The sequence below is a fragment of the Balaenoptera acutorostrata genome, chromosome 3 (genome assembly GCF_949987535.1).
Source record: "Balaenoptera acutorostrata chromosome 3, mBalAcu1.1, whole genome shotgun sequence".
NCBI classification, from domain to species: Eukaryota; Metazoa; Chordata; class Mammalia; order Artiodactyla; family Balaenopteridae; genus Balaenoptera; species Balaenoptera acutorostrata.
In genome coordinates, this window is record NC_080066.1 from 142,536,979 (window position 1) to 142,563,131 (window position 26,153).

General features: G+C 37.9%; 1 protein-coding gene across 2 annotated transcripts in view; it reads right to left on the minus strand.

Annotated features, from left to right (window-relative positions):
* KCNH5 (potassium voltage-gated channel subfamily H member 5) overlaps window positions 1-26,153 on the minus strand; it is a 332,682-nt gene that overhangs the window by 259,018 nt on the left and 47,511 nt on the right. For both annotated transcript variants that reach the window (XM_007192964.2, XM_057541888.1), the window contains 2 exons: window positions 12,493-12,608; window positions 5,226-5,618 (listed from right to left, as the gene is read on the minus strand). In XM_007192964.2, coding sequence (XP_007193026.1) covers window positions 5,226-5,618; window positions 12,493-12,608 — 509 coding nt within the window. The remainder of the gene's footprint in view (window positions 1-5,225; window positions 5,619-12,492; window positions 12,609-26,153) is intronic.

Sequence of the window (26,153 nt, forward strand, 5' to 3'; positions counted from 1 at the left end):
TTTAAAAAAAAAAAAAGTCTATTATCAGCTGAGCAAACACACTGATAAGAAAAATCAATCAGTTCTAAGGTAGATTTGGCAATGTTTCTATGGGTTTAATAAGATTAAAACTAGTAAAACTAAAAAAAAAAAAAAATACTATGTAATCCTTACCTATACCACTCAAACATTATTTCAATTACCTACAGGCTTTAATAAAAAAGTAATGGTGATCAAATTGTATTAAATAGCAATTTCTAAAATGTTATTCGTGGTAGAGCGTCTGAAATTCCACAAAAGGGGACAAAAAGCCTCTAAAATCTATGAGTATAATTAGCTTCTTTGATTTCCAATTCTTGTTTTGATGACTAGACAAGAGAGAAAAATTTGCTATGTAAACAGATATGCTAAAGTGGAACAACACATGTGGCCACTTGACAAGCATAATTCAAGAAAATAATAATTTAGAAAATTATTTTCCGTAAACTTCCCGGAAATTAAAAATATTTATAATACTTCCACTTAGCAGTCACTGGCCCAATCATTTTGTCTCCTGAAACAATACATAAGTGATCATTTTTCCAATTTCAATTTGTTCTAACCTAGTCTATCATGTTTACCACTTACTAATACCACTCATTGTCCCCTGAATTCCCCATGTATCACGTTTCCTAAGTCCACTCAGGCTACCAAACTGTGTGTTACCTGCAGCTGTCCCATTTTTCTCTGATGTCTTATAATTCAGTTCCCCCTAACCTCCCAGAGCTGTATTCAAATGCATGCTACAAAAGAGCTTGTTTCTATTCCTTGGATTCCTAGTGATAACATCTTTTACCCCGTTATGGTTTCTAGGAAATTTACATTACGTATTTCTTTTCAAACAGAATTATTTCCTTTAATGGATTCTGTCTTCCCAGCCTCACAGTTCTCTTAAAGAATGTCATACCCAGTTCGTGAATTCCTAGTAAATCAAGTTGTCTTAAGACAGCATGTTGACTGAGACAATCTTGAATACAAAAAGTGTTATTAAGTCCTCTAAGTCATTCTGCACTCGTAGCATGTCAAAGGATTAAATTGTGATCTTCAGACTCATACTCTCCTATTCCCAAGCCACCACTAGCTCAATTTCTCATTTTTAAGTTCTATTTTGTTTTATGTCATTGTACAATCTACTAAAACTTTGCTAACACTTTATTGCTTCAGGTTGGTGAGTCACCAATATGTACTAAGAGCAACGAAGGACTACCAAGGGGATGGAACACATCCCTCAATATCACAGGGCTTATCACCAAGCTGAGGAAACAGACATATACAAATGAAATAATAACATCCCCTCAGACATGAACAATTCTACAAACAAAAATCATTCATATCTGTTTTCCCATCTATTCCTTAAAACCGTTGTGTGAAGTAAAAAAGTCAAGCATTCCTTCCCTTTTTTTACAGATATGGAAACTAAGACCCAGAGTCACCATCCCAAAGACTCACAACAAACATGTCCTAAAGAAGGCCTCTAATAATTGAAAGAGAAAGTTAAAAATAATGTGGAACCAAAATATAAGACAATACTAGTTTGAAAGATGAGAAGGTAAAGAGAAGCCCTTGATTTATTTAGAAGGGCAAAGATACTCATAAGTCAAATACTGATGCTGAAAATATTAAGAGTAATCAATTAACAGAAAAACTTCTAATCCAGTAGAGGAAATCCAGATTTAAAAAATTCAATCAATCCAAAAGATGGCAGAAAAGAAACAAAAGTAAAAACAGAGAAAAGTGAAGAAAAAGCATTTTACAATGGAAAATAAGATGCTCTAAGAAAATCAAAAGGTAATTAATCATAATAAGTGTAAATAGACTAAACTTCCCGGTTAGAAAGACTCTTAGAATGTATAGACTATTTATAAAAGACACAACTAGAGTATAATAATCTAGAATGATAAAAAGTTAAATAATAGAAATACATATATCAAATACTATACAAATGCTAGTTTAGCTCTATTAGTATCAAGCCAAAAAGACTTTAAGCAAAAAAAAAGCATTATTAGTGACAAGAAAAGTTGGAAAATAATGTTGAGAAAATCTTCCAGAAAGTATAGCAAAAATATAAAGGATTGGAAAATAAGGGAAGAAAAAAAAAGGAATCTGAGGAGAAGTCTAGTAGGTATAAGAACAAAAGGAGTTCCAGCAAGAGAGAGAATGGAAAAGAGGGGGGAAAGGGATGGAGAAAATCATCATAAGAAAAAAATCAAAACAGAAGACATGCTTTTCTCGACTGAAAAAGGCTACCCAGTCAGTGCCCAGCAAAACTGATGAAAATGGGACTTACACTAAAGCATATTACTGGAAAGATTCAGAACCCTGGACAGAGAAGATACATCGAATTTCCAGAAAGAGAAAACAGGTCACAATGGCTTAAAGTTTCTTAAGAGAATTATTAGAAGGTAGACTGTAATGGCACTGTGTCTTTCAAAATCTGAGGAGAAATTATCTCTGGCCTAGGATATTACAGCTAGCCAAACTGTCCATCTGGTGGGAGGGTAGAGTGTAGAGAGATCTGTTTAAGAAAATGGTGTTGATAGAATATTACTTGTATCAATGTACTGGAGGGAGATTTAGACAACTGGCATAGAGCTTAGCGACTGAGTTAGTGATTAGTACATAAAACTAAGCAAATGATAAAACCAACTCTCAGGAAAATGGAAAGTGCAGAAAAGGAAAAGTAATCAAAGCATGTTGAAGGTTCAGCTATAAATAGCATATTTGTAGTAGTAATGATATAAATACCTACTATTTATGGAACCAAAAGAATGGTATACCTATATTGTGAGAATGAGGTGATGGAAATAGTGCATATATACAGTTAGGGCAGGGAGAAAGAGGCTAAAACTTCAAATTCCATAGTGAGAAGTCAAAGACAAGTCCTAAAACTGAAAAACCAAGAGGTAGGTACATAATCTGGCTGTTTGGTGATGGAAGCAAATAACAAAGAATCCCTTAAACAAGGGGGGTATTGCCCCTAGTGGTTGCCCCTAGTGTCTTTTCTTTTTTAAAATGAAATATTGCCAATTATTCTTCATGGAAGTTTTACCAACATTCCCTTGAGCAATGTATGAGAGGCCTCACCCCATCGCTCCACCAGTTCAGGTCTCCTACAGAGTAATGCCAAGTCAGGGTTAGATATGCAAGACTTTTTCTGAGATAAATGCCTATGAAGGAGAAACGGAGGAGGGAGGAGCCTTCAGACCACAATGCAGGTCTGAAACCTGTGAAGAGGGGAGTAAGAATTGTGTAGAAAGAGCCTCAACCACAGCACAGGAAAATGGGGAGTCCCAGAGCAAAAGTTACTTAATAGAGGAGCTCTTTATTGAGCAGGAGTAAACTAATCATAATGTTACTACCATTCTTAGTCACTGGCCGGGCACAACGCTGGAGAAATATGGCTTCAATGTGTGACCTGCAGCAGATCAGAAAACCATAGCAGGTGTCAGTCAACTGTGTTCAGTGATGTGTTGGTAAATGATTAACAACTAATTCCACAGAAAGTTAAAGAAAAGTTTTCATTCATAGCATTTGCGACTTTCTGGGTGTAAATACTCCCATTGTGGACAGTTTCAAGCTACCAGTGTGACAGTGTGATATCACTGAATGCTGAGTTTGAAAGAGATGCTAATGATTGGCTTTCCCAAACCAGGAGCCACTTCCAGGAATCCCCTAACTGTGCTCCATGCAGCAGGTTTTCACGAAAGGAGATCTGAGCAGTGCACATCCTTAGCCACCTTACTCACCAATCTAGTGTGTGTGGTAACTGATGGTATGTCAGTGTAGTTTGTAGGTTTACTTTGCATTTTCCTTAATATTAGTAAGTCTGAGGATCTCTTCATGTATTTGTATGGTATATTAAATGCATTTATTATTATGTGATCTGTTTAATGTATTCACTTTTCTATGAATTAAACCAATCTTTTAATTATTTTTATTAAAAGCTTTATGCCTATGTTCTAAATAATGGAAATCTTAATGCATTGATCTTAATATATTAATCCATTTAGTAAGTGAACATATAAATACGACTTATTATCTTCTTATCATATGATTAGCATTTTCAAAATTAACCCCTCTCAACCCTTCCAGAAGGTAAATAGGGAAGAAATAAATATACCTTTAAAAGCTTGATGTAGGTAAAATCTAAAATTAGAAAACAAATTACTATGATTCCTTTTTTTCCCCCAATTTTTCAAGTAACAATTACGTGTACAGCATCAAAATACAATGTCTATACTTAACTTTCAGGGAAATATTTTTAATATCATTAAAGTTGATTGAATGCAGAAATTTTATGGAAAAAGTTACTGAAGAAAAGTTGCAGTTGCAATCTACCTCCCAAATACACAAACAATGACAACAATGTAGTGCAGGATTTTCCATCTGAACAGTCTATGAGGATAGAGTAAAATCTTCAGGGAAATTAAGTTTGTAATTATTATTATGAACATATTTTAATAATAGATACATTCTATATTGACTCATTTATATACATCCTTCGTGTAGCAAGTTGAAAATCATCCACTACTAGGTTAGGAGCTAAGAAGCTCTGAATAAAATGGTCTTTCAAGATATTACACATGTTTTAAGTATTTCTCGTTGTGCAGATAACATTGAATAAGCAGAATCTTGAATGTGACCAGACATCAGAAGTCATCCAATATAGTCTCTAACCACAAATGTAGACAAAATTTAAAGCAAAAACTATAAAAAAGAAACCAAAAAGGCAAAAATTCAAGAATTTCTCTTCCATAAAATTTTCTGTATCTTTTTGTTAACTCAAGCACTGCTACCTGGAGAAGAAGGAGTCAAAAGACCTATGGGTGCACAGAGTTTTAAAATGCCACAGTTTTCCCCCCCAAAAAAACAAAACACACATCTATTTCATCACCTTTCAATCAATTATCTAGTTCATAAACCATATTTGACTCCAAATGTTGTGGCTTTTCTTCTGCTCCACCTCTTTCAACCACAACCTCCAACCATAGCCATTTTTCTAGTAATCAGTATTTTCAACCAGAAATCAAGAAAAAAAAGCAGATGAAAATTATAAGGTAATCAAATATGATAATTTACAGCAAGTGTTTAGTAGGATGAAGATTGAAAGTGGTGGCTAAAAAGAAGTTTGGATTATCTGTAAACTCCTTTTATCCTAATTTTCTCAAAACATGTGATTCAAGTACTAAAAAGAAAAAGAAACTTACCTCATCAACATTTTCAAAGGCATTGATGATGTCATAAGGTAAACAAGACAACAGATCGATCACAAACCAAGTTTTCAGATAGTTCATCCTGATCAACTTGGGGTCAGAAATGACCTCTCCACCAGGTCCCACAAAGGTCGTGTGAAAATTTAAAACAATGTCAACCAGAAAAATAACATCCACCACACTGTCCAGCACCAGCCAGGCTATGTTGTTCTGCTTCGTTTTGAAGGACACATTATAAGGAACCATAATGGCGGTGTAGAAGGTAAGAATTAAAATCACCCAATCCCAAGTTGTTTTAAAAGCACAATAGTGTAAAATAATGTGTGGTGGCGTCTTTGGCGCTTCTTGCTTGTACTGAGGAAGGATATCTGATCCCAGCTGAAGAACCTAAAAGAGAGAAAATGTATATATAATGACCCGGACATCTCTGCACAGTTAGTAATGAATTCAAATTTACTGGCAGCCAAACCACAGCCTGTTAATCATGACTCCTGGTTTCAAGGCCAGTCAGGCTCTGTAGTTTCATCTCCCTCTTCTCCTAAGTTGTATCAAGGTTTGTTCAAAGTCACTCCATGTCCAATCACTCTACCAAAGTTGATCTGTCTGCCATTCCCTCTGGCTTTCTCTCCAGTGGCCAACTGTTGGTTCAAAAACTGGCCCCCATACATGGAGGGCAGGGAGAGACCAAAGAAAGAGGCAGACCACTCCAGATTGGTAGGTGGCAGTTTTAATATGCAAGGGAACTTACTTACAAGGCTTTTATTGGGCAACCACAAGACCAGTAGGTCTCTGAACCCACCCACCAAATATTAAAAGTTTATACAGAAGCCTTAACTGGGTTCAGTCACATATATAGGTGTGACTGAAGATCACAACAACACCTGAAGGTCTCAACAACACCTTACTCTCTCAAGCTTGCATCCTTGAAAATGGCCCCCATTTTGGGAATGGTGAGCAGAGTATACATTCCAAGGACAAGGGTGGGGGTAAGGAGCCTCCAACTGCCTGGGTCCAGCTCAAGGGTCAACCCGCAGTCCCGTGCTCCCGATGACCTCCCCCAGCACCAACACTGATCCACAGCACTGCTGGACACCCACTTCTACAAGTTCTGCACACTCACTTGGCAGGCTTGCCTAGAATCACACATCTCTCACTGACTGCCCAACTGTTATTTGCATGACTCACTGTTATCCATTCTTCACATATTTGGCACCTCAAGGAGCATAACTTTGATTCTGACGGCCTTGCTGAACCCCCAGGCCCCACTGCTGGTGATCTTGCTGTTGTGTGGGACTCAGCCAGGGCCCTAATGACTGGCACAGCAATATCAGGGGTATAAATATTATAACCTGCTTTTCCCTTTTTTCCTTTCAATCAGGACTTAAAGAATATTGGATTTCCTGCCCAGATGCAAATTCCCTTTAGGAAAAAAAAAACAAACTAAATATTCAGGTTTGCTTCTCCATACCTTTCCGACAAATGGAAAAATTTCAATGTAATGTAATATGAACCTTGACTTGCTCTGATTAGGTCTCATTAAAGAGACAATGAGAAAAAGCAGATGACAGAGCAAGAGCAGAGGTCTGGGCAAAGGTAACAAACACAGGACTTAGCACTTCCTTCCAGAACCTGAAACCTGGAAATTGTGAAAAGGAGTTGAAGCAGCAGGTCAGAGACCTCTGCTCCATGCCATCAATGAAGCTAAAGCTGAGTAAACCTATGTATTAAGGAGTTTGTAAGTGGGACTTTGATAAACAGTGTTTTCAGCAGCTTTACCATCTTATGCAGCCAAGTATTTAGTGTCCCTAGGACTAACGGGACCCAGAAAGTAGGAGTCAACAAGTTCAAATTATAAAATCATAAACGCACTAAATTTGTGAATGTGCAAATAGATGTAAACAAAAATACCTGTTAGCATGTAATTATTACGCCACAAAGGAAAATAAGTATACTAGCATTTTTTGAAACTTGAGAGAGATTTATCCTGAAAAGTCTCTCATACATAGAACTTACATAACTGAAAACTAAGCATATAATATAATCATTGCTATTTTGAAATGTGAAAAACATCACTGATATTCTCTTTAGGTGTATATTATAATTATTGTTTTAAGTTTGGGAGTTATAAGAACTATTTATAAAGATTTTTACATATTTATCCTCATTATCAGTGCCCCAGTCATACTTTTCCCATAAGGTCTTAAATTACTTAGCAACAAATTATCCTACAGGCAGGTAAGCTTCATGTTGAGACAAAGCATTACATACACAGAATCATACAGAACCATGGTCTCTCTTTCACTTTTCAACCACTGATAATTTCATTCTAATTTCACTGTGTTAAACATGAAAATTTCCTTCATATTCAATGTTAATATTTTACCACAGTCTATAGTTTGAGCACAAAGAAATCATACTTAGAAAATAAACTCAGTGCCAGGGTACATTAGGACCTTCATGGGTCCTGGGTATTTTTGCCTTCTTAGACCCCTTCCTCCTTAAAAATAATAAAATAAAAATTATATTTTACAACTGTATTTTTACAAAGATGAATAAATTAATATTATGTATTCAAAATTCTTTTACCTAAAAGTTCATTTTTTCCTTCTACTATTAGTAGAAATTCAAACATCATGTGGGCCCTACACACTGTGTTAATAGACAAGTCGGCCCTGCTCAACACCCTGGAAAAATGTAAGGTGTCTCCTCTAGAGATGGAATGGAATCACTCTTGAGTCCAGTATTTCTTAAATCTGGCTACAAACTAGAATCTTCTGGAGAAGTTTTTAAAAATAAAGTATACTCATACTCAGACCCCACGCCAGAAAATAATTAAATTCACCTTGTGTGGGTTCCCAGAGAATCTATATTTTCAAAATCTTTCCAGGTGATTATAATGTACAGTTCAAAATAAAAACCCTTGTCTTATATTTCTTTAGACATTCATAACCCAGTTCTTCGGAAGGTGACTTGCATTTGTAAAGCAATCCAAAACTGCTACAAGAGAAGGAGGATGGGCAGGAAGAGGAGGAGAAGAATGGCAGCAACAACAAAGAAAGGGACTCACTATGTGCTTCAGCTTTGATCCTTCTCATATGCAGAGCACTACTTTAATCTCAGCCCCATCACTAGGACTCCTTTATAAAGCAGTGAGTAACAACTCTTCGCTTTGTTATTTCATTTGTACTTTCAGGAGCAATAAGCCTTAGGTAGAGGGGGGATGAAATCACATTTACTGATGTATTTTTGTACTGAGACAGACATATTCTTTCTCTCTGAATATCTGAGCACACTGATTCTAAAGGACTCAGTACCACGGATACAAGTGAGAAGCTGAAGCCAATCAGCAGGATGTCAGAACCTGTGGAAAACAGATGAACTGCCTACATGGAGACCAGGATCTTTGAAAGTGGGGATCAGCTCCAAATTTAGGGGGCCTGGTGGAATTAAGATAAAATTTATATGTGTTGGAAAAAGTGAAAGAGCCTGAAATTTAACAGCAAATCCAAATACTCAAGCTGAGCAAATTATATGACTCTGAGTACAACTGGAAAAACTATATCTTTCTGGTAACTTGGTGATTCTTTTAGGTCAGTCTTTGAAGATCTAAGAGCACATACAGACTAAATCTCTGTTGAAAACCTTCTTATTTCCACATGTTCTCTGAAATCAAGCCTAAGACCTGACAGAAAGCAGTTTTGTATTTGAATCAGGTTTGTGAATTAGGGATGACTGATAAAGAAACTAACAATAATCAAAAGGCAAAGCAAAAAAAAAAAGAAAAAAATCAGGTGGGAAGAAACAGGAATGAAAGTTCCTCAAAAGTAGAAGTAAAAATGATAAGCTGTCAAGCAGAAAGGAACTTTCCATTCGATATGGAAGAAAAAAACTATCCTGAGTGATTCAGGCTGCTAAGGTAGAAAATTTTCCTCTCTATGGTCTCTTTCCTCTTGTTCTTGCCCAACTGTGTTAACAAAGAAAGAAAAACTGAATAAGTTAAGACCCAGTAAGAATCATAACTGCAAAAGTCAGCAGTCACAGAAACAAGCTCCTACATTTTAGCTTGATTTGTAGAAACAGACAACTGAAGGCAGAAAAGAAAGTAGCTTCAAAATCAAGTAGTACAGGGCTTCCCTGGTGGCACAGTGGTTAAGAATCTGCCTGCCAATGCAGGGGACACGGGTTCAAGCCCTGGTACAGGAAGATCTCACATGCCTGCGGAGCAGCTAAGCCCATGAGCCACAACTACTGAAGCCCGTGCACCTGGAGTCCATGCTCCGCAACAAGAGAAGCCACCACTCGCTGCAACTAGAGAAAGCCCGTGCGCAGCAAAGAAGACCCAACACAGCCTAAAATAAATTAAAAAAAAAAAATCAAGTAGTACTTATTAACAAGCACGATTGAAAAAAAGAAGTTGTATCTAATTGTCTGCTTTAAATCTTATACTAATTGCATATCATCTTTTAAAATATTGTGATTACTATTATTAGTTAACATTTAGGTATGTTAATGTCTTATTTGGGCTTTTAAAAACATGTCTCTCTCCCCCAGCTAACAGTGCTATTTAGAGCAGGAAGCCATACAAGTCTCTCTGTTAGCTATGGTCAAGAAAAACTCCAGAGCCTTTCCAAATCAGAGAACATACTTTACTTCCTAACCCTCTCCAAACTAAATTTAATGTCTGCAACTAGTTAAGAAAGCTACTCTTGAGAACTTCAACTCACTTTTCTCCAGCAAAGCAAACTGATGAAGATATACATTTAATCTTTCTTTTCTTTGTTAAGTTACCTCAGAATGTTTTGTGAGTGCCCATTCAGTGCTCAGCATAATTTTGGTACTTGATTAGCTTTTTGTCATCTTTCATACCAGTAAGACACATGATGATGACAGAAGACATGTGAACAGCAAAGCTTCTAGCTGCCTTGGAGTTCTGTCCTCATTCCTTTTCTCTTTGGTTTCAATACACTTTCTATGGGTAACATCACCTAGTCCTATGGCTTTATGAGGATGATACCAAGGCCTGCAACTCAAACCCAGAGATCCCTCCAGAGCCAGACCCATAAATCCCTCTCCCTTTTAGGGATCTCCACTTGAATTTCCTGTCAGGCACTTCAAACTTAGTATGTCCAAAACTAAACTTATTTTCATTGCCCCCAAACTTTCTCTTCTTCATCTTCTATTTGACATTTTATTAACCAACAGTAGCATTATCTACCCAGCTGTTCAAGCCAAAAACATAGAGTTGTCCTTGACTCATCCCTTTGACTCTAATCTTGGTACATCTGCAATCTGCCCACTTCTGCTACTGGCTCCCTTGCTTAAGGCCATGGTCATCCTAGCTGAATTACTACTAGAACCTCTTAACTTGCTTCTCTGTCTACCATTTCAACACAGAGCCACTAGGTCAAACAAAGGTTCTTGAATATTCTTGTGCCATGGATCTCTTTAGGCAATCTGGTGACATCTATGGACCCATTCTTAGACTGATGTTTTCAAATTAATACAATTAAAACATGGAATTACAAAGACCATTGGGACCAATCTTCCTTTGAGAGGTTTTGTGAAGCACAAATGTGATCATGTCATTTCCCTGGCACATGGGACACCAAACACCACTGTTCACTGTATACCACCTTAACCTTTCCTTCCCTACCTGACTTCACCCACATTGAATTCACACTGAAAGGCATCATACTATCTCATCTCTGAGTGTTTGCTCATGCTGGCTTCCCTGGTATAAATGACCATCATCCCTTCTTCAACATATTTTTCCTTCAAGATTCACTCAGCCTAATATATCCGGAGAAAACTCTCATTCGAAAAGATACATGCAGGGACTTCCCTGGTGACACAGTGGTTAAGAATCCACCTGCCAATGCAGGGGACATGGGTTCAAGCCCTGGTCCGGATGATCCCACATGCCGCGGAGCAACTAAGCCCATGCACCACAACTACTGAGCCTATGCTCTAGATCCCATGAGCCACAACTACTGAGCCCACATGCCACAACTACTAAAGCCCACACACTTAGAGCCCGTGCTCCTCAACAAGAGAAGCTACCACAATGAGAAGCCCATGCAGCGCAATGAAGAGTAGCTCCTGCTCGCCGCAACTAGAGAAAGCCCACGTGCAGCAATGAAGACCCAATGCAGCCAAAAATAAATAAATAAAATATATTTATTTTTAAAAAAAGATACATGCACCCCAGTGTTCATAACAGCACTATTTACAATAGCCAAGACATGGAAACAACCTAAATGTCCATTGACAGATGAATGGATAAAGAAGATGTGGTATACATATACAACGGAATATTAGCCATAAAAAAGAATGAAATAATGTCATTTGCAGCAACATGGATGGACCTAGAGATTGTCATATTAAGCGAAGCATCAGACAAAGACAAATATCATATGATATCACTTATATGTAGAATCTAAAATATGACACAAATGAACTTATTTACAAAACAGAAACAGACTCACAGATATAGAAAACAAACTTATGGTTACCAAAGGGGAAAGGTGGGGAAGTGATAAATTAGGAATTTGGGATTAGCAGACACCACTATATATGAAATAGATAAACAACAGGTACTACTGTATATTCAATATCTTATAATAACCTATAATTGAAAGTTTATGAAAAAGAGTACATATAATATATATATTATCTATATAATATATATATATATATATATATATATATATATATATATATATATATATATATATAACTAAATCACTTCGCTGTACACCGGAAACTAACACAACATTGTAAATCAACTATACTTCAATTAAAAAAAAAAAAAAAGATTCACTCAGCCCAGGTATCACCTCATTCAGGTAACCCCTCCCTCCTCTGCTGGATCTTTAACTCCTTGATGATAGGGCCAATGGCCTATTCATCTTTACATCCTTTTCAGAGTACCAAGCATGGAGCAAACCCTCAATAAGTGTGTGCTGCACACATAAATTAACAAATTAGTGAACTCCCTATCTCATTTGCTCAAAGAAAACCTCATTCTGTACAGACATCCCCTGGGATGTCATAAATTACCTTCCCATTTCCAAAGTAGGAGAGCATAAAAAGAAATATAGGAAATTTCTATAATTCTACAAGGAAAAATCAATTAGCATATAAGTGTTTGTAAAATAATAGCCATTTATAATAATAAATGTTTCAAATAATTGAAACATTTGTGGGGGAAAAAATGTATGACCACCACCATGTTGGGAAGTAAAGTTAATCTCGCACTTACTTCAGCTAGTCTTGAATGTTTGTGGACCACCTCTGTTTTATTCATTGGCGTGAGCTGTTGCAAAACACTTCGGCTATTTGTCAAAGCCCGTGTCAATCGGGCAAATTTTGTCCAACCTTAAAAATAAGGAAAGAAAGTCTCAGTTTTTCACACATAATGAATATGGAAGCCTACATTCTTGCTAATATTCAAGGGATCTCAGAAATAGCATAACATGCGGAACAAATGAAAAGTATCAATCTAAAGCATTTAATTTCTACACAGACGTCATCATATATTTCAAGTACTGTTATAAAATAGTAAGTAATTTTTATGTGTGATCTTTGTGTTTCGCTCATATCTATCATATATTCCCTATAGCCAGGTAGCTAGTTGTCCACAAAATTCTGTCCTCTCCCTTGCATTGTATACGTTTGTTACTGGGAAATAGCTGCCAGCCAGGAATACATTTCCCAGCATTCGTTGCATCTAGGTGTGGGCCTGTCCCTAGTCCTCACCCATGGATTGAGACAGAACTGATGTGTGTCACTTCCACGCATGCAACAACTTAAGAAGCAAGTGAAACATCTCCATACTTTCTCCATCCTTCTACCAGTTGGATGCAAGTGACAAGATCCCAGGGGATGGCAAAGCCACTGAATCAGTGCATAGAAGAATGCCATATGCCAAAGATCAACTTCCTTGGATTGTTATATGAGCAAGAAATATGCTTCTATTGTGTTAAACCACTTAAAGTTGGGGGGTTATTTACTATAGCAGGTAGTATTACCCTAATAAAAACCGTCCTATGGTATACTTATATGAAGATATATACACATAAGAGAATAAAGCCCAATTTCAACAAATCTCACATACTATGGTTCTTATCACACACCTCCATCTTCTTTGTAATGTAGCAAAGTTTCTCTCTTATTAACAATTTCATTGATATTCAAAGATTATTTTTGGAATATCTAGAATCCTTAATAATGTTTTCCAAAAGAGTAGTAACCTTAACTTCTGAGAGGAAGGAATGTGAATTTAATGGGAAAGAAATTTCTTCCATTATTTCCAATATTAAAATCATTAATTTTTCATTACTAAGCTAATTAACTTCAAGGAAATGTCAATGAGATGTGAACAAGTAGAACAAAACGAGCCATACTCTACTCCTATCTCAATTATCCTTTCTCTAGGTATCCCAAAAAGCTCTAATCTATTATGGACTCCATTAAGACCATTTGATAATTTCCATGGTATTACCTTTAACTAGGGTATTTACCAAACAGCTCCTTAAAAATGAAAACCCCTGATGGTCCAAAGCAATGACTCTAATGGTAATGATGAACTTTCAGACAATGTGACAGAAAATGAAAGAAGAAATCCTGGGCAGGCACCAACCAAATGTCTTTCAAACCATACCAGGTAGGTGACATGATACTTTACTGCTATTCTTCAATCTAACTTTGACTTCAATTAAGGTTTGTACTGCCCCACCAATTTAGCTCTTTCTATGGTATCAACAATTGGATTGGGAAAAAAAGTAAATTGGCATTGTTTAATAGAAGATCTTTTATTCTTTTTCATTAATGGGCCTCATCCTAGTGACTAGAACAGAAAATATTAGGCTTCGGGAATTGTATGCAACCCTAAGGCTTGCCTGTGCAATGTGCGAGAGAAGCAAAGAAGCACCAGATATGCCACCAACTCTCTAAGAATTCAACATCAATGCAAAAGACCATCATGCAATCTATATCACCAACTTAGACTTTTCTTCTAAGCACTAGACCTATGTATCTAATTGGCCATTGGCCACCTCTTACTCAGATGCTCTACAGGCATCTGACTCTTAACATGTTCAAAATCAATCTTATCATCACCTTCTCCCCCCATCTCCAACTCTGCATATTTAATGTATTCTTGGTCTTAGTGCATGGCCCCATGATATTTCCAGCTGTCCGAATCAGAAACTTGAGATTCACCATCCTCCTTCACTATTACCTCCACCCCCACACACATATCCAATCCCTTCCAAGACTAACAGATTATAACTTATCAATAAATACCCTCAAATTTAATCTCCTTTCTCCATCCCTCATATGTTAGACAATATATCATATTTCACCTGAGTTAGACAGTAGCTCCTAAAAACCACTGTCTCTACTGCTCTCTGACCACATACTCCCCAAACAACTCTGCACATTGCTGCCAGAGTCCTTTCTACAGCACAAATCTTACCATGCACTTCTCCCATTTTAAATTCTTTAAGAGATCCCTGGAAGCCTTCAGGATAACATTGAATATCCTTGGTATACATGTCATTTAGTTTCTGACCCTAAAGATTTGCTCTGCTTCCATCTCCTTCCACTTCATACATGCTCTGTATTCTGGCCTTACTAAAATCAATAACAAATTAAAAGAACAAATTCAAAAGTAAAATTAAATCCACCAGGAATTCTTTGTACACCCTATGACATTCAATGCTTTCATGCTTTCACATGTTATAATCACTCTGTCTACCTGAAATGCTTTTTCCCTCCCCATCTGTCTGGCTAATGATTACTGGTACCTCCAAACTCAGTTAAAGCATTCTGAGATCCACTGGTAGCTTCTTGGATCCACTCATGAGAGAGATGCGCTCTCCTCTGTGCATTCACACCACAGAATACATACCTCACATGGCACTAACAATACTAATGCAGTTGTTGATAAGCATGTCAGTCACTCCCACTAAACTACTGTCATCTCTCCATTCTCTGCACTTGGTAGAGGCCTGCCATAAAATAGGCCTTTAATTGATTAATTGACTAATTAATTAAAAGTTATTTGTAACTTTAAAAATAAGATTTAAAAATAAGCTCCATTTGTATTATCATGAACATAAACATGAAATATTATGTTTTATTATCGTTGGGTTTTGGTTTGGTTTTTGCTTTATTGGGTTAAAATGGTGAGGATGTCTTCAGATGACAGTAACTATGTTGGCAACAGGTATATTAAAATATTTCCTGTTGATCATTTCTCTTCTGCATCAAATGAATATTAAAATTGCATTGAATATTTTTAGAAACTTCCAAGCCAATCTTGACTTCAGTTTCTTTTTTTTTTTTTCTTTTGGCTGTGTTGCAAGGCTTGCAAGATCTTAGTTCCCTGACCAGTGATCGAACCCTGGCCCTCAGCAGTGAAAGCGCAGAGTCCTAACCGTTGGGCCACCAGGGAATTCCCACAAGTCAATCTTATTCTTACTGAAGATTCATATTTCTAAGATAGATAATGTTGCACCTCTTAGTACATCTGACTATTGGATTAAAAGAGAAGCCCATTTTCATTCCCTGTATGTGATAAGGTTTATTCAGAAAATATTTTCAAAAAATAAAAGGAGATATTGAAGGAATGAATTCAATAACACATGGAAGAACACATATCATCAAATGCCATGTGTTCTCTCCTTTCCTAGGATCATAAAAAGAAGTAAACTTGTGAGGAAGGAGAAACATGATGATGAAAGCTTATCGTCATCCTCTGGTTTTCTATTTCAAGCATCATGAGCACACACTACTGTTTCTTAATGAGGAAGCAGCAATTCCTCATTTAAATATGAAACAAATGTGCCTGTGTAGGTGTATCTCATTTTACACATGAAGTCAATAAAATCAAGAAATACTTCATCCCTTTACCTTATTTCAATTTCCTAAAGGAAGAAAAAAATTTTAAACTGTGAAAATAAAACACCAACATTTTTCTCCATAGTAAAAATAGGACTATCATTGATTAAACAGCAGAAAGAAACTGAAAGAAAAATGTTAATTCTTCATTCTAAAAATTTTCACACAGTGTATTCTGAGTGAGACCACCCTTAAACATAGATGAAAAGGGAGTTTACAGCATGATATGACTTTTAGGTGCCAGATCTTATTCTTTCTATCCCTGGTTGTCTAGTTCCATGACTGGCACATACTGGGCACTAGAAGAATTTTTGAATGAATGAATGAGAACATTAGTAGAAAAGTTAAATAGAAATTAACACAGCACCCCACATTATATGTAGTTAAAATTAGAATATAAAGAAGGAAATATGCTCAGCTCTTAGCAGATACTAATATAACTCATCGGTACTGTGAAAGAAGGGCTTTGGGTTAGAGAAGGTAGAAATGGTGTGGTAGAGGGTTGAGGAGGAAGTGTGTGGAGGATTATAATTTTTCCCTCAAAAAGAGAAGTGGGGAGCTGCTAACAGAAAAAAAAAAAAAAAAAAAGGTGGTGACAGTTGTCAAACTGACTCAGACTTACTCAAAGAGAGAAGCTTAAGAGGAAATACTTGGGAAGGATTCTTCCTAGAGAAAGCAAAGGCAGTGGTCTAATCAAGTAACCATTTATGAGCTTTGATATCAAAATGCCCTTGGAGCTGGAAAACAAATGCAAAGCCGAGGAGTGTTTTGTTTCACGTTTAAATCAAAGGGAGCCCAAAAAAGATACACTCCCTGAACTGCTCAGTGATCTTTTTGTCTCTGGTTAGGGCTTTCTTGCAGTCCTCCGTTCTAAACAGTTAGCATTTTTCTCAAGACCCCTATGCCACCCCTCTGTCCTCACTCTCAGCAGATTAGCTTATCAAATATATTACTGAAAAAACATAAGACGAGACAGAGTCAAGATGGTGGAGTAGGAGGATGTGGAGTCAGCATCTCCTCACAACTAGGGCACCTACTAGTCGCTGGTGGTGGACCTTGGACACCTAAGGGGATGGGAGGAATCCCCATGTAATGAGGTAGGACGTGGGAGGGAGCGGGGGGAGGAAAAGTGGAGGCAGAATGGGACCAGCACACCTAAGGGGGGGCTGGGGGAGGGGAGAGGTTCCCACACTTGGAGGGGCCCACTCACAGCAAGGGGATCAGCAGGGAAGAAGAGGGACCTTCAGGGGATCGGGGAATCAGAAGGGAACGCAGCCGACGTCTCCTCTGCCCGCTTGGGCACTAGCAAGCCTGCTGGGGTCCCGGGCCTGAGCTGCACACCCCCCTCTGCTCCACCAAGGCCTCTTCCAGCTGCATGGGTCCCAGGCCTGAGCCCTGTCCCCCCCAGGGCCCCCTCTGCCCACATGGGTCCCGGAACTGAGCCCTGCCTCAGCTGAGGCCTCCTCCATTTGGGGCCTCCTCCAGCCTCATGGGTCCCAGCAGACCTGAGTACTGCCCCCCGACAAAGCCTGCATGGGCTGTGCAGTTCCTGGCAGGCCCAAGCACTGGTCTCCCTGAAAGCCACCATGGGCCACACAGGTCCCGACAGCCTGTGCACTGCCCCAACAAAGCCTCTTCCAGCCGAGTGGGTCCTGGGCCTGAGCCCCACCCTCACCAAAGCCTCCAAGGGCCACACAGGTCCTGACAGTCCGAGTGCCACCCCTGACAGGGCCTCCTCTGGTGACGTGGGTCCAGGTGGGCCAAATGCCACACCCCTCCAAGGCTTCCTCTAGCTGTGCTGGCCACTGTGGGCGCGCCTGTGGAGGTCTGAGACCCAGCTGGCCTGCACGGGCACATGTGCTCCAGGCCAGCTCCAGGAAGAAACACTGATAAGAAGAACACATGCAGAGTGGGGCTGAAAAAATGGGTCCAGAGACCTACCTAGAGGTCTTGGAGGCCTACTAGGGAGGCAAGGGTAGGCTGTAGCTCACCATGGGGGCAAGGACACTGGTAAAGGAGGTACCAAGGATTTTTTTATTTTTATTCATTTTTTAATTTTCTTTTTTATTTTATCTTATTTTTGCTGTTGTGGTTCTGTTTTGTTTTATTGTTGTTTCATTTTTATTGTTATTTTTTCTAATATATTTTTTATTTTTCTAATTTTATTTTATTTTTTACTTTTTCTTATTGTTCTGCTCTTTTCTGTTTGTTGCTTTTTTTTTTTCCTGCCACAATACATGGCTTGCATAGTCTTGATTCCCAGGCCAGAGGTAGGACCTGAGCTCCTGTGGTGAGAGCACCAAGTCCAAACTGCTGGACTAACAGAGAACTTCAGATCCCAGGGAATATTAATCAGTGTGAGGTCTCCCAGAGGTCCTCATCTCAGCACCAAGACCCATCTCCACCCAACTGCCTGCAAACTCCAGTGCTGAACGCTTAGGGCCAAACAACCAGCAAGACAGGAACACAGCCCCAACCATCCAAAAAAATGAGACAACAAAAAATATGCTACAGATGAAGGAGAAGGTAAAAACCTACAAGACCAAATAAATGAAGAGGAAATGGAGAAACTACCTGAAACAGAATTCCGAGTAATGATAGTAAAGATGATCCAGAATCTCAGAAATAGAATGGAAGCACAGACTGAGAAAATACAAGAAATGTTTAACAAGGACCTAGAAGAACTAAAGAGCAAACAAACAGTGATGAACAACACAATAAATGAAATTAAAAATACACTAGAAGGAATCAATAGTAGAATAACTGAGACAGAAGAACGAATAAGTGAGCTGAAAGATAGAATGGTGGAAATAGCTGTTGCAGAGCACATTAAAGAAAAAAGAATTGAAAAGAAATGAGGACAGTCTCAGAGACCTCTGGGACAACACTAAATGCACCAACATTCGAATTATAGGGGTCCCAGAAGAAGAAGAGAACGAGAAAGGGTCTGAGGAAATATTTGAAGAGATTATAGTCAAAAACTTCCCTAACATGGGAAAAGAAATAGCCACCCAAGTCCAGAAAGCACAGGGAGTCCCATACAGGAGAAACCCAAGTAGAAACACACCAAGACACATATTAATCAAACTAACAAAAATTAAATTAAAAGAAAAAATATTAAAAGCAACAAGGAAAAAGCAAAAAAATAACATACAAGGAATCCCCATAAGGTTATCAGCTGATTTTTCAGCAGAAACACGGCAGGCCAGAAGGGAGTGGCAGGACATATTTAAAGTGATGAAAAGGAAAAACCTACACCCAAGATTACTCTACCCAGCAAGGATCTCATTCAGACTTGGTAGAGAAATCAAAAGCTTTACAGACAAGCAAAAGCTAAGAGAATTCAGCACCACCAAACCAGCTTTACAACAAATGCCAAAGGAAATTCTCTAGGCGGGAAACACAAGAAAAGAAAAAGATCTAAAAAACAAACGCAAAACAAAGAAAATGGTAGTAGGAACATACGTATTGATAATTACCTTAAATGTAAATGGATTAAATGCTTCAACCAAAAGACACAGACTGGCTGAATGGATACAAAAACAAGACCCATATATATGCTGTCTACAAGAGACCCACTTCAGACCTAGAGAAACACACAGACTGAAAGTGAGGGGATGGAAAAAGATATTCCACAGCAAACATCATTCTCAAAGGTGAAAAACTGAAAGTATTTCCTCTAAGATCAGGAACAAGACAAGAATGTCCACTCTCACCACTATTATTCAACATAGTTTTGGAAGTCCTAGCTACAGCAGTCAGAGAAGAAAAAGAAATAAAAGGAATCCAAATGGGAAAAGAAGAAGTAAAGTTGTCACTATTTGCAGATGACATGATACTATACATAGAAAATACTAAAGAGGCCACCAGAAAAATACTAGAGTTAATCAGTGAATTTGGTAAAGTTGCAGGATACAAAATTAATGCACAGAAATCTCTTGCATTCCTATACACTAACAAGAAAAGATCAAAAAGAGAAATTATGGAAACAATCCCATTTACCATTGCAACAAAAAGAATAAGATACATAGGAATAAACCCACCTAAGGAGGTAAAGGACCTATACTCAGAAAACTGTAAGACACTGATGAAAGAAATCAAAGAGGACACAAACAGATGGAGAGATATACCATGTTCTTGAATTGGAAGATTCAATATTGTGAAAATGACTATACCACCCAAAGCAATCTACAGATTCAATGCAGTCCCTACCAAATTACCAATGGCATTTTTCACAGAATTAGAACAAAAAACTTTACCATTTGTATGGACACACAAAAGACCCTGAATAGCCAAAGTAATCTTGAGAAAGAAAAACGGAGCTGGAGGAATCAGGCTCCCTGACTTCAGACTATACTACAAAGCTACAGTAATCAAGAGAGTATGGTACTGGCACAGAAACAGAAATATAGATCAATGCAACAGGATAGAAAGCCCAGAGATAAACCCACACACCTATGGTCACCTAATATATAACAAAGGAGGCAAGGATATACAATATACAGGAGACTGGAGAAAAGACAGTCTCTTCAATAAGTGGTGCTGGGAAAACTGGACAGCTACATGTAAAAGAATGAAATTAGAACACTCCCTAACACCATACACAAAAATAAACTCAAAATGGATTAAAGACCTAAATGTAAGGCCAGACGCCATAAAACTCTTAGAGGAAAACATAGGAAGAACACTCTTTGATATAAATCACAGCAACATCTTTTTTGACCCACCTCCTAGAGTAATGAAAATAAAAGCAAAAATAAACAAATGGGACCTAATGAAACTTTAAAGCTTTTGCACAGCAAAGGAAACCATAAACAAGACCAAAAGACAACCCTCAGAATGGGAGACAATATTTGCAAATGAATCAATGGATAAAGGATTAATCTCCAAAATATACAAACAGCTCATGCAACTCAATATCAAGGAAACAAACAACCCAATCAAAAAATGGGCAGAAGACCTAAATAGACATTTCTCAAAAGAAGACATACAGATGGTCAAGAGGCACATGAAAAGATGCTCAACATCACTAATTATTAGAGAAATGCAGATCAAAACTACAATGAGGTATCATCTCACACCAGTCAGAATGGCCATCATCAAAAAATCTATAAACAATAAATGCTGGAGAGGGTGTGGAGAAAAGAGAACCCTCTTGCACTGTTGGTGGGAATGTAAACTGGTACAGTCACTATGGGGAACAGTATGGAGGTTCCTCAAAAAACTGAAAATAGAACTACCATATGACCCAGGAATCCCACTACTGGACATATACTCCGAGAAAAACATAATTCAAAAAGACACATGCACCCCAATGTTCACTGCAACACTATTTATAATAACAAGGACATGTAAGCAATCTAAATGTCCATTGACAGATGAATGGATAAAGATGTGGTACGTGTATAGAATGGAATATTACTCAGCCATAAAAAGGAACAAAATTGGGTCATTTGTAGAGACATGGATGTACCTAGAGTCTGTCATACAGAGTGAAGTTAGAAAGAGAAAAACAAATATCATATATTAATGCCTATACGTGGAATATAGAAAAATGGTACAGATGAACTTATTTGTAGGGCAGGAATAGAGACGCAGATGTAGAGAACAGATGTGTGAACACGGGGTGGGTGTGGGATGAATTGGGAGACTGGGATTGACATATATACACTACATGTGTAAAACAGATAGCTACTTGGAACCTGCTGTATAGTGCAGGGAGCGCAGCTCGGTTCTCCGTGGTGACCTAGATGGGTGGGATGGGAGGGAGGGGTGTGGAAGGGAGGCCCAAGAGGGAGAGGATATATGTATACATATAGCTGATTCATTCTGTTGTACAGCAGAAACTAACACAACATTGTAAAGCAACTATATCCCAATTTAAAAAAAGTTAAGAAAAGAAAAATCAAAGAACTGAAGACACAAGAAACACAACAGCCTTCAACCTCCCTTCTGTCCCCTCCACCTCAAGACCCACCCACAATGGCACCTGATTCTTGCCTGTACCTTTATTATCTCAGAGAATTAGGCATTTGCTCTTTCCTGATCATGTATATATTCTATTCATGAACATTTAAGTGGTTTCTAGATTTTTCACTTTCACTAACAATGCCCCAGTGAATTTCCTTATGCCGATCCCTTTGTGCTCTTGGGCACATCTGGAATTGCCCACGTTATTAGATAGATTAGTTCATTTGATCTGTCAGCAACCCCCTCTGTACAGTCAAACTTTGAAAAAGTTGAGCAGCCACACTGTCTAGGTCAGGAAAAAAAGACACATCAGCAGTTCTAACTTTTCCCAGCAGTACATTTACTGATCTCACCTTTACTGAGATCTAACTGGTGTGATTGATTATTCAGCACAGTTCGCTGATGTTATCGATGTGGTCGATACAGGGTAATGTGAACAGACTGCTGAATATGAAGAGCCTAATAGTTGCTCTATAAGTTGTTCATGGCATTATGAGAACATTTGTTATCCTAAAAGCTCAGGATGCCAACTCCTCTTAATAAAACATTAGTTTAGCTCTATTGGGTTGCAATCAACCTCTTTGTCATGGACTGCCTAATCTTAAAAATAAAAGGAAGTCACAGAGGCAGTTCAATCAATCTACCAGACTGCAACACAAGACTCTAATCTATAGGAAAAAAGCTTAGGTAAACAATTATACTCTTGGCCATAGAGACCACATGGTATAATTACTCATATTTCATCTGTTGTTTCCTCTCTAAAGAAAACCATTGGCTTCCTACAAGGGGAAGGTTGCTATTTTTGCTGTTGTTTTCATTCTACAGGAAGTATTTTTGTCTCAATTATTGGCACAAAGATGCCCTAACTATTTGGCACAGGATATTTCACACTGTAAGTGTCTTGGCAGTTTTGGAATCTGTTTGAAAATACTGTACAGTATAAATGGGCAGGGATTAGGACCATCTCTTTTAGAACACATAGGGATAATCAACAGAATGGATTTCTTGGCTGTAATTTTTCCCCTTTGTATTATTATAAATGATGTATCAGGTACAATTGACTGATCATCTGAACAACAGTTCTAAGACCTCAATACCAGGAACAAAAGATAACAAAAACACTTTTGCCTCTGAATTATTATCAGTAAATTCCATTGATTCAAAACAGTACAAAAGCACAAGTTGAGAGTGTTCTCAACTTGTGCTTCATCTTTGTAGGGAAAAAGGAGAGCAGGGGATTAGGGTGGCCAAACCCCAGCAATATGTTTCCGCTGGAAAGGATGAGGCAGCATCGTGTAATAGAGAGAACATCAGATTGGAAATCAGTCAGACTGTGAGCGTCAGGATCTTCAACAGTAAACTGGAGATAATAATACTAATTTTCAGAATTATAGGAATGAGCAAAAAAGAATACAAAGCTCCTGACACATATTAACTACTCCATCAAAGCTGGTTTTCTTCCCCTTCAATAGTTTCTGCTACCATCCATCATGGTATAAGTCAAAGATATTGTTGACATCACTCAGCGCCATTCACTTTAAAGGGAAAAATTAATCTAGAATGAAGTTTTGGTGATCATAGGATTCATTATAAGAGCTGCGCTCAAATTAGTTGTCTGCCATCATGCTATAGTTACTATCCGAGATACAATTTAGAAATAAAATTCACAGTTAGCCAGTTTAGTCAAGTCTTTCACCCATGTCTGAGTTTCTTGGTAAAAATACCAATATAAGTAGAAGGAGATTTTGTCGAATCTTCAAAGGATGTGGGCCTTTGCTCCAATCACTGGCCCCTTTTCACATTAAGAAGGTAAAATGCCCTTGTTCTGGGATGAAAAATTTTATATCCTGGCTTTCCAATGCGTGAATTCCCTTGTTTGTTCTGCATCCTAAAACACTATTTCCTATGTCCTAGGCCAAGACTTTATTACCTAAGTATTGCTTCAAAATTTTGCAAACACCCTCAACCTACTCCCTTGCAAGCATCCTTGGCTCCCTGATCCCTTCTCCTTGATCCTTGAGCTCCCTGATTCTTTTCTTCTTGCTCACCTGACCAAATCCCAACTCTGGTTAAATCCAGCTCACCTACTTCAGCATCTATATACCTGTGACTAAACACGGGTGGAGTAAACACATAATCATGCTCATAGATACTAATGAAATGTATAACCACTAGCCTCACATGGACCTTAGTGCTGCACAGCAAACCTGCTGAATTTAACCTTGGCCACTCACTGCTCCACTCTCTACACAACCGTTTCATGCCTCCTCCTCACCTCCTCACCATCCTTACTCTCAGTTGATAACTGTGTTTCCTCTTTTACTGAGAAAATAAGAGCAATCAGAACAAAGCTTCCACTATATACTTATTTGTTTGTCATGCCTCCCCCTCCCCCCATTAGTATGTGACGGAAGGAACTTTGTATCTCCAGGACCTAGAACAGTCTCTGCACCATAATGTTTGCTCAATCAGCATTTTTGTTTGGGAAAAACAAAAAATAGGTAAAATAAACAAAAAGAATAAATACTCCTAGAAGAGTCATGAGAAGGCTCATGTTAAGTAACTCTGTTGCCCAAGGCTGAATCAAAAGTAAGATAACTGTGTCCAAGTTCAGTGCTCTAGACTCAAATCATTTTGATATTATAGTATTATCATGAAATCTCATCTGCTCTTTCCCAAAAGTTCCATGGTCCCCTTGGCTCAATTTAAAAAGTTGAAAGATACATTTTTGTGCCAAGTTTTCAAAACATACCTTCTGATACTGCTAGCTTCATAGGGATAGTAGGATGATTGCTTAAGGTCACAAATATTTTATTTCTCTTGAATTTTTCATATATTTACAACTCGCATGAATAATAGAAAGTATCTCATATACACCATTCATAGTTATATTGTGTAATACTTTTTCAGAAATCTGTTATGTATTTGAAAGGTGTGGAGGAGTCTCAAAATAAAAGTCTATTTAAAATAAGCTGTTCCACTACAAATTCTGGCACTGGAAAGAGATATTTTACTCTAATGCTCTTCACAATGGGGTTTGATTTTCCCTATAAATTCTAATTTACATGGCTATTGAACACATAGCTCAAAAATCAAGTGGTCTGAGTTGTCTGGAGTTTATTTGAATGGAGCTCATTTTTGTAAGAATAGCAGAAAAGGAGCTCAATGAGTGGATGTGAGGAGGCAGAGAGATGGAGGTAGAGGCAGATAAATGGAGTGGTACTAACTTGAGAAATAAAGGTCAGTCCTTCAGTATTAGCACCCTTTCCCCAGCCTCATTGTAAAATGCTGCCAACCTCCAGTTTCCATAAATAGACACCATCATTAACGTTCAGCAGGTCAGAACTGTGAGAAAGTACCATACTTTTCTTGGCCAACTTTAGCTGTGCCATGAAATCACTTAAAGTAAATGAGAAAAAACAATAATCATCAAATATAAATGTAAATAAAAGTGTAAATATTTTTGAGGGAAAAGTCTATGACATAAAAGCTTTTCACTCAGTCTATCATTCATGTGTGATGGCAAGAGAAATTCATTTGAAGAATATGTTAGGTCACAAGTCATATGCCAATCATTTATATTTTATTTTAAAATATAGCCATTTAGCAAAATTTACAAACAACTCATGTAGCTCAATATCAAAAAATGAAACAACCTGATCAAACAATAGGCAGAAGACCTAAATAAACATTTCTCCAAAGACATACAGATGGCCAAGAGGCACATGGAAAGATGCTCAACATCGTTAATTATTAAAGAAATGCAAATCAAAACTACAATGAGATATCACCTCATACCACTCAGAATGGCCATCATCAAAAAGTCTACAAGGGAACCCTCCTACACTGTTGGTGGGAATGTAAATTGGTACAGCCACTGTGGAGAACAGTATGGAGGTTCCTTAAAAACTAAAAATAGAGCTACACTATGACACAGCAATCCCACTCCTAGGCATATATCCAGAGAAAACCATAATTCAAAAAGATCCATGCACCCCAATGTTCATTACAGCACTGTTTACAATAGCCAGGATATGGAAACAATGT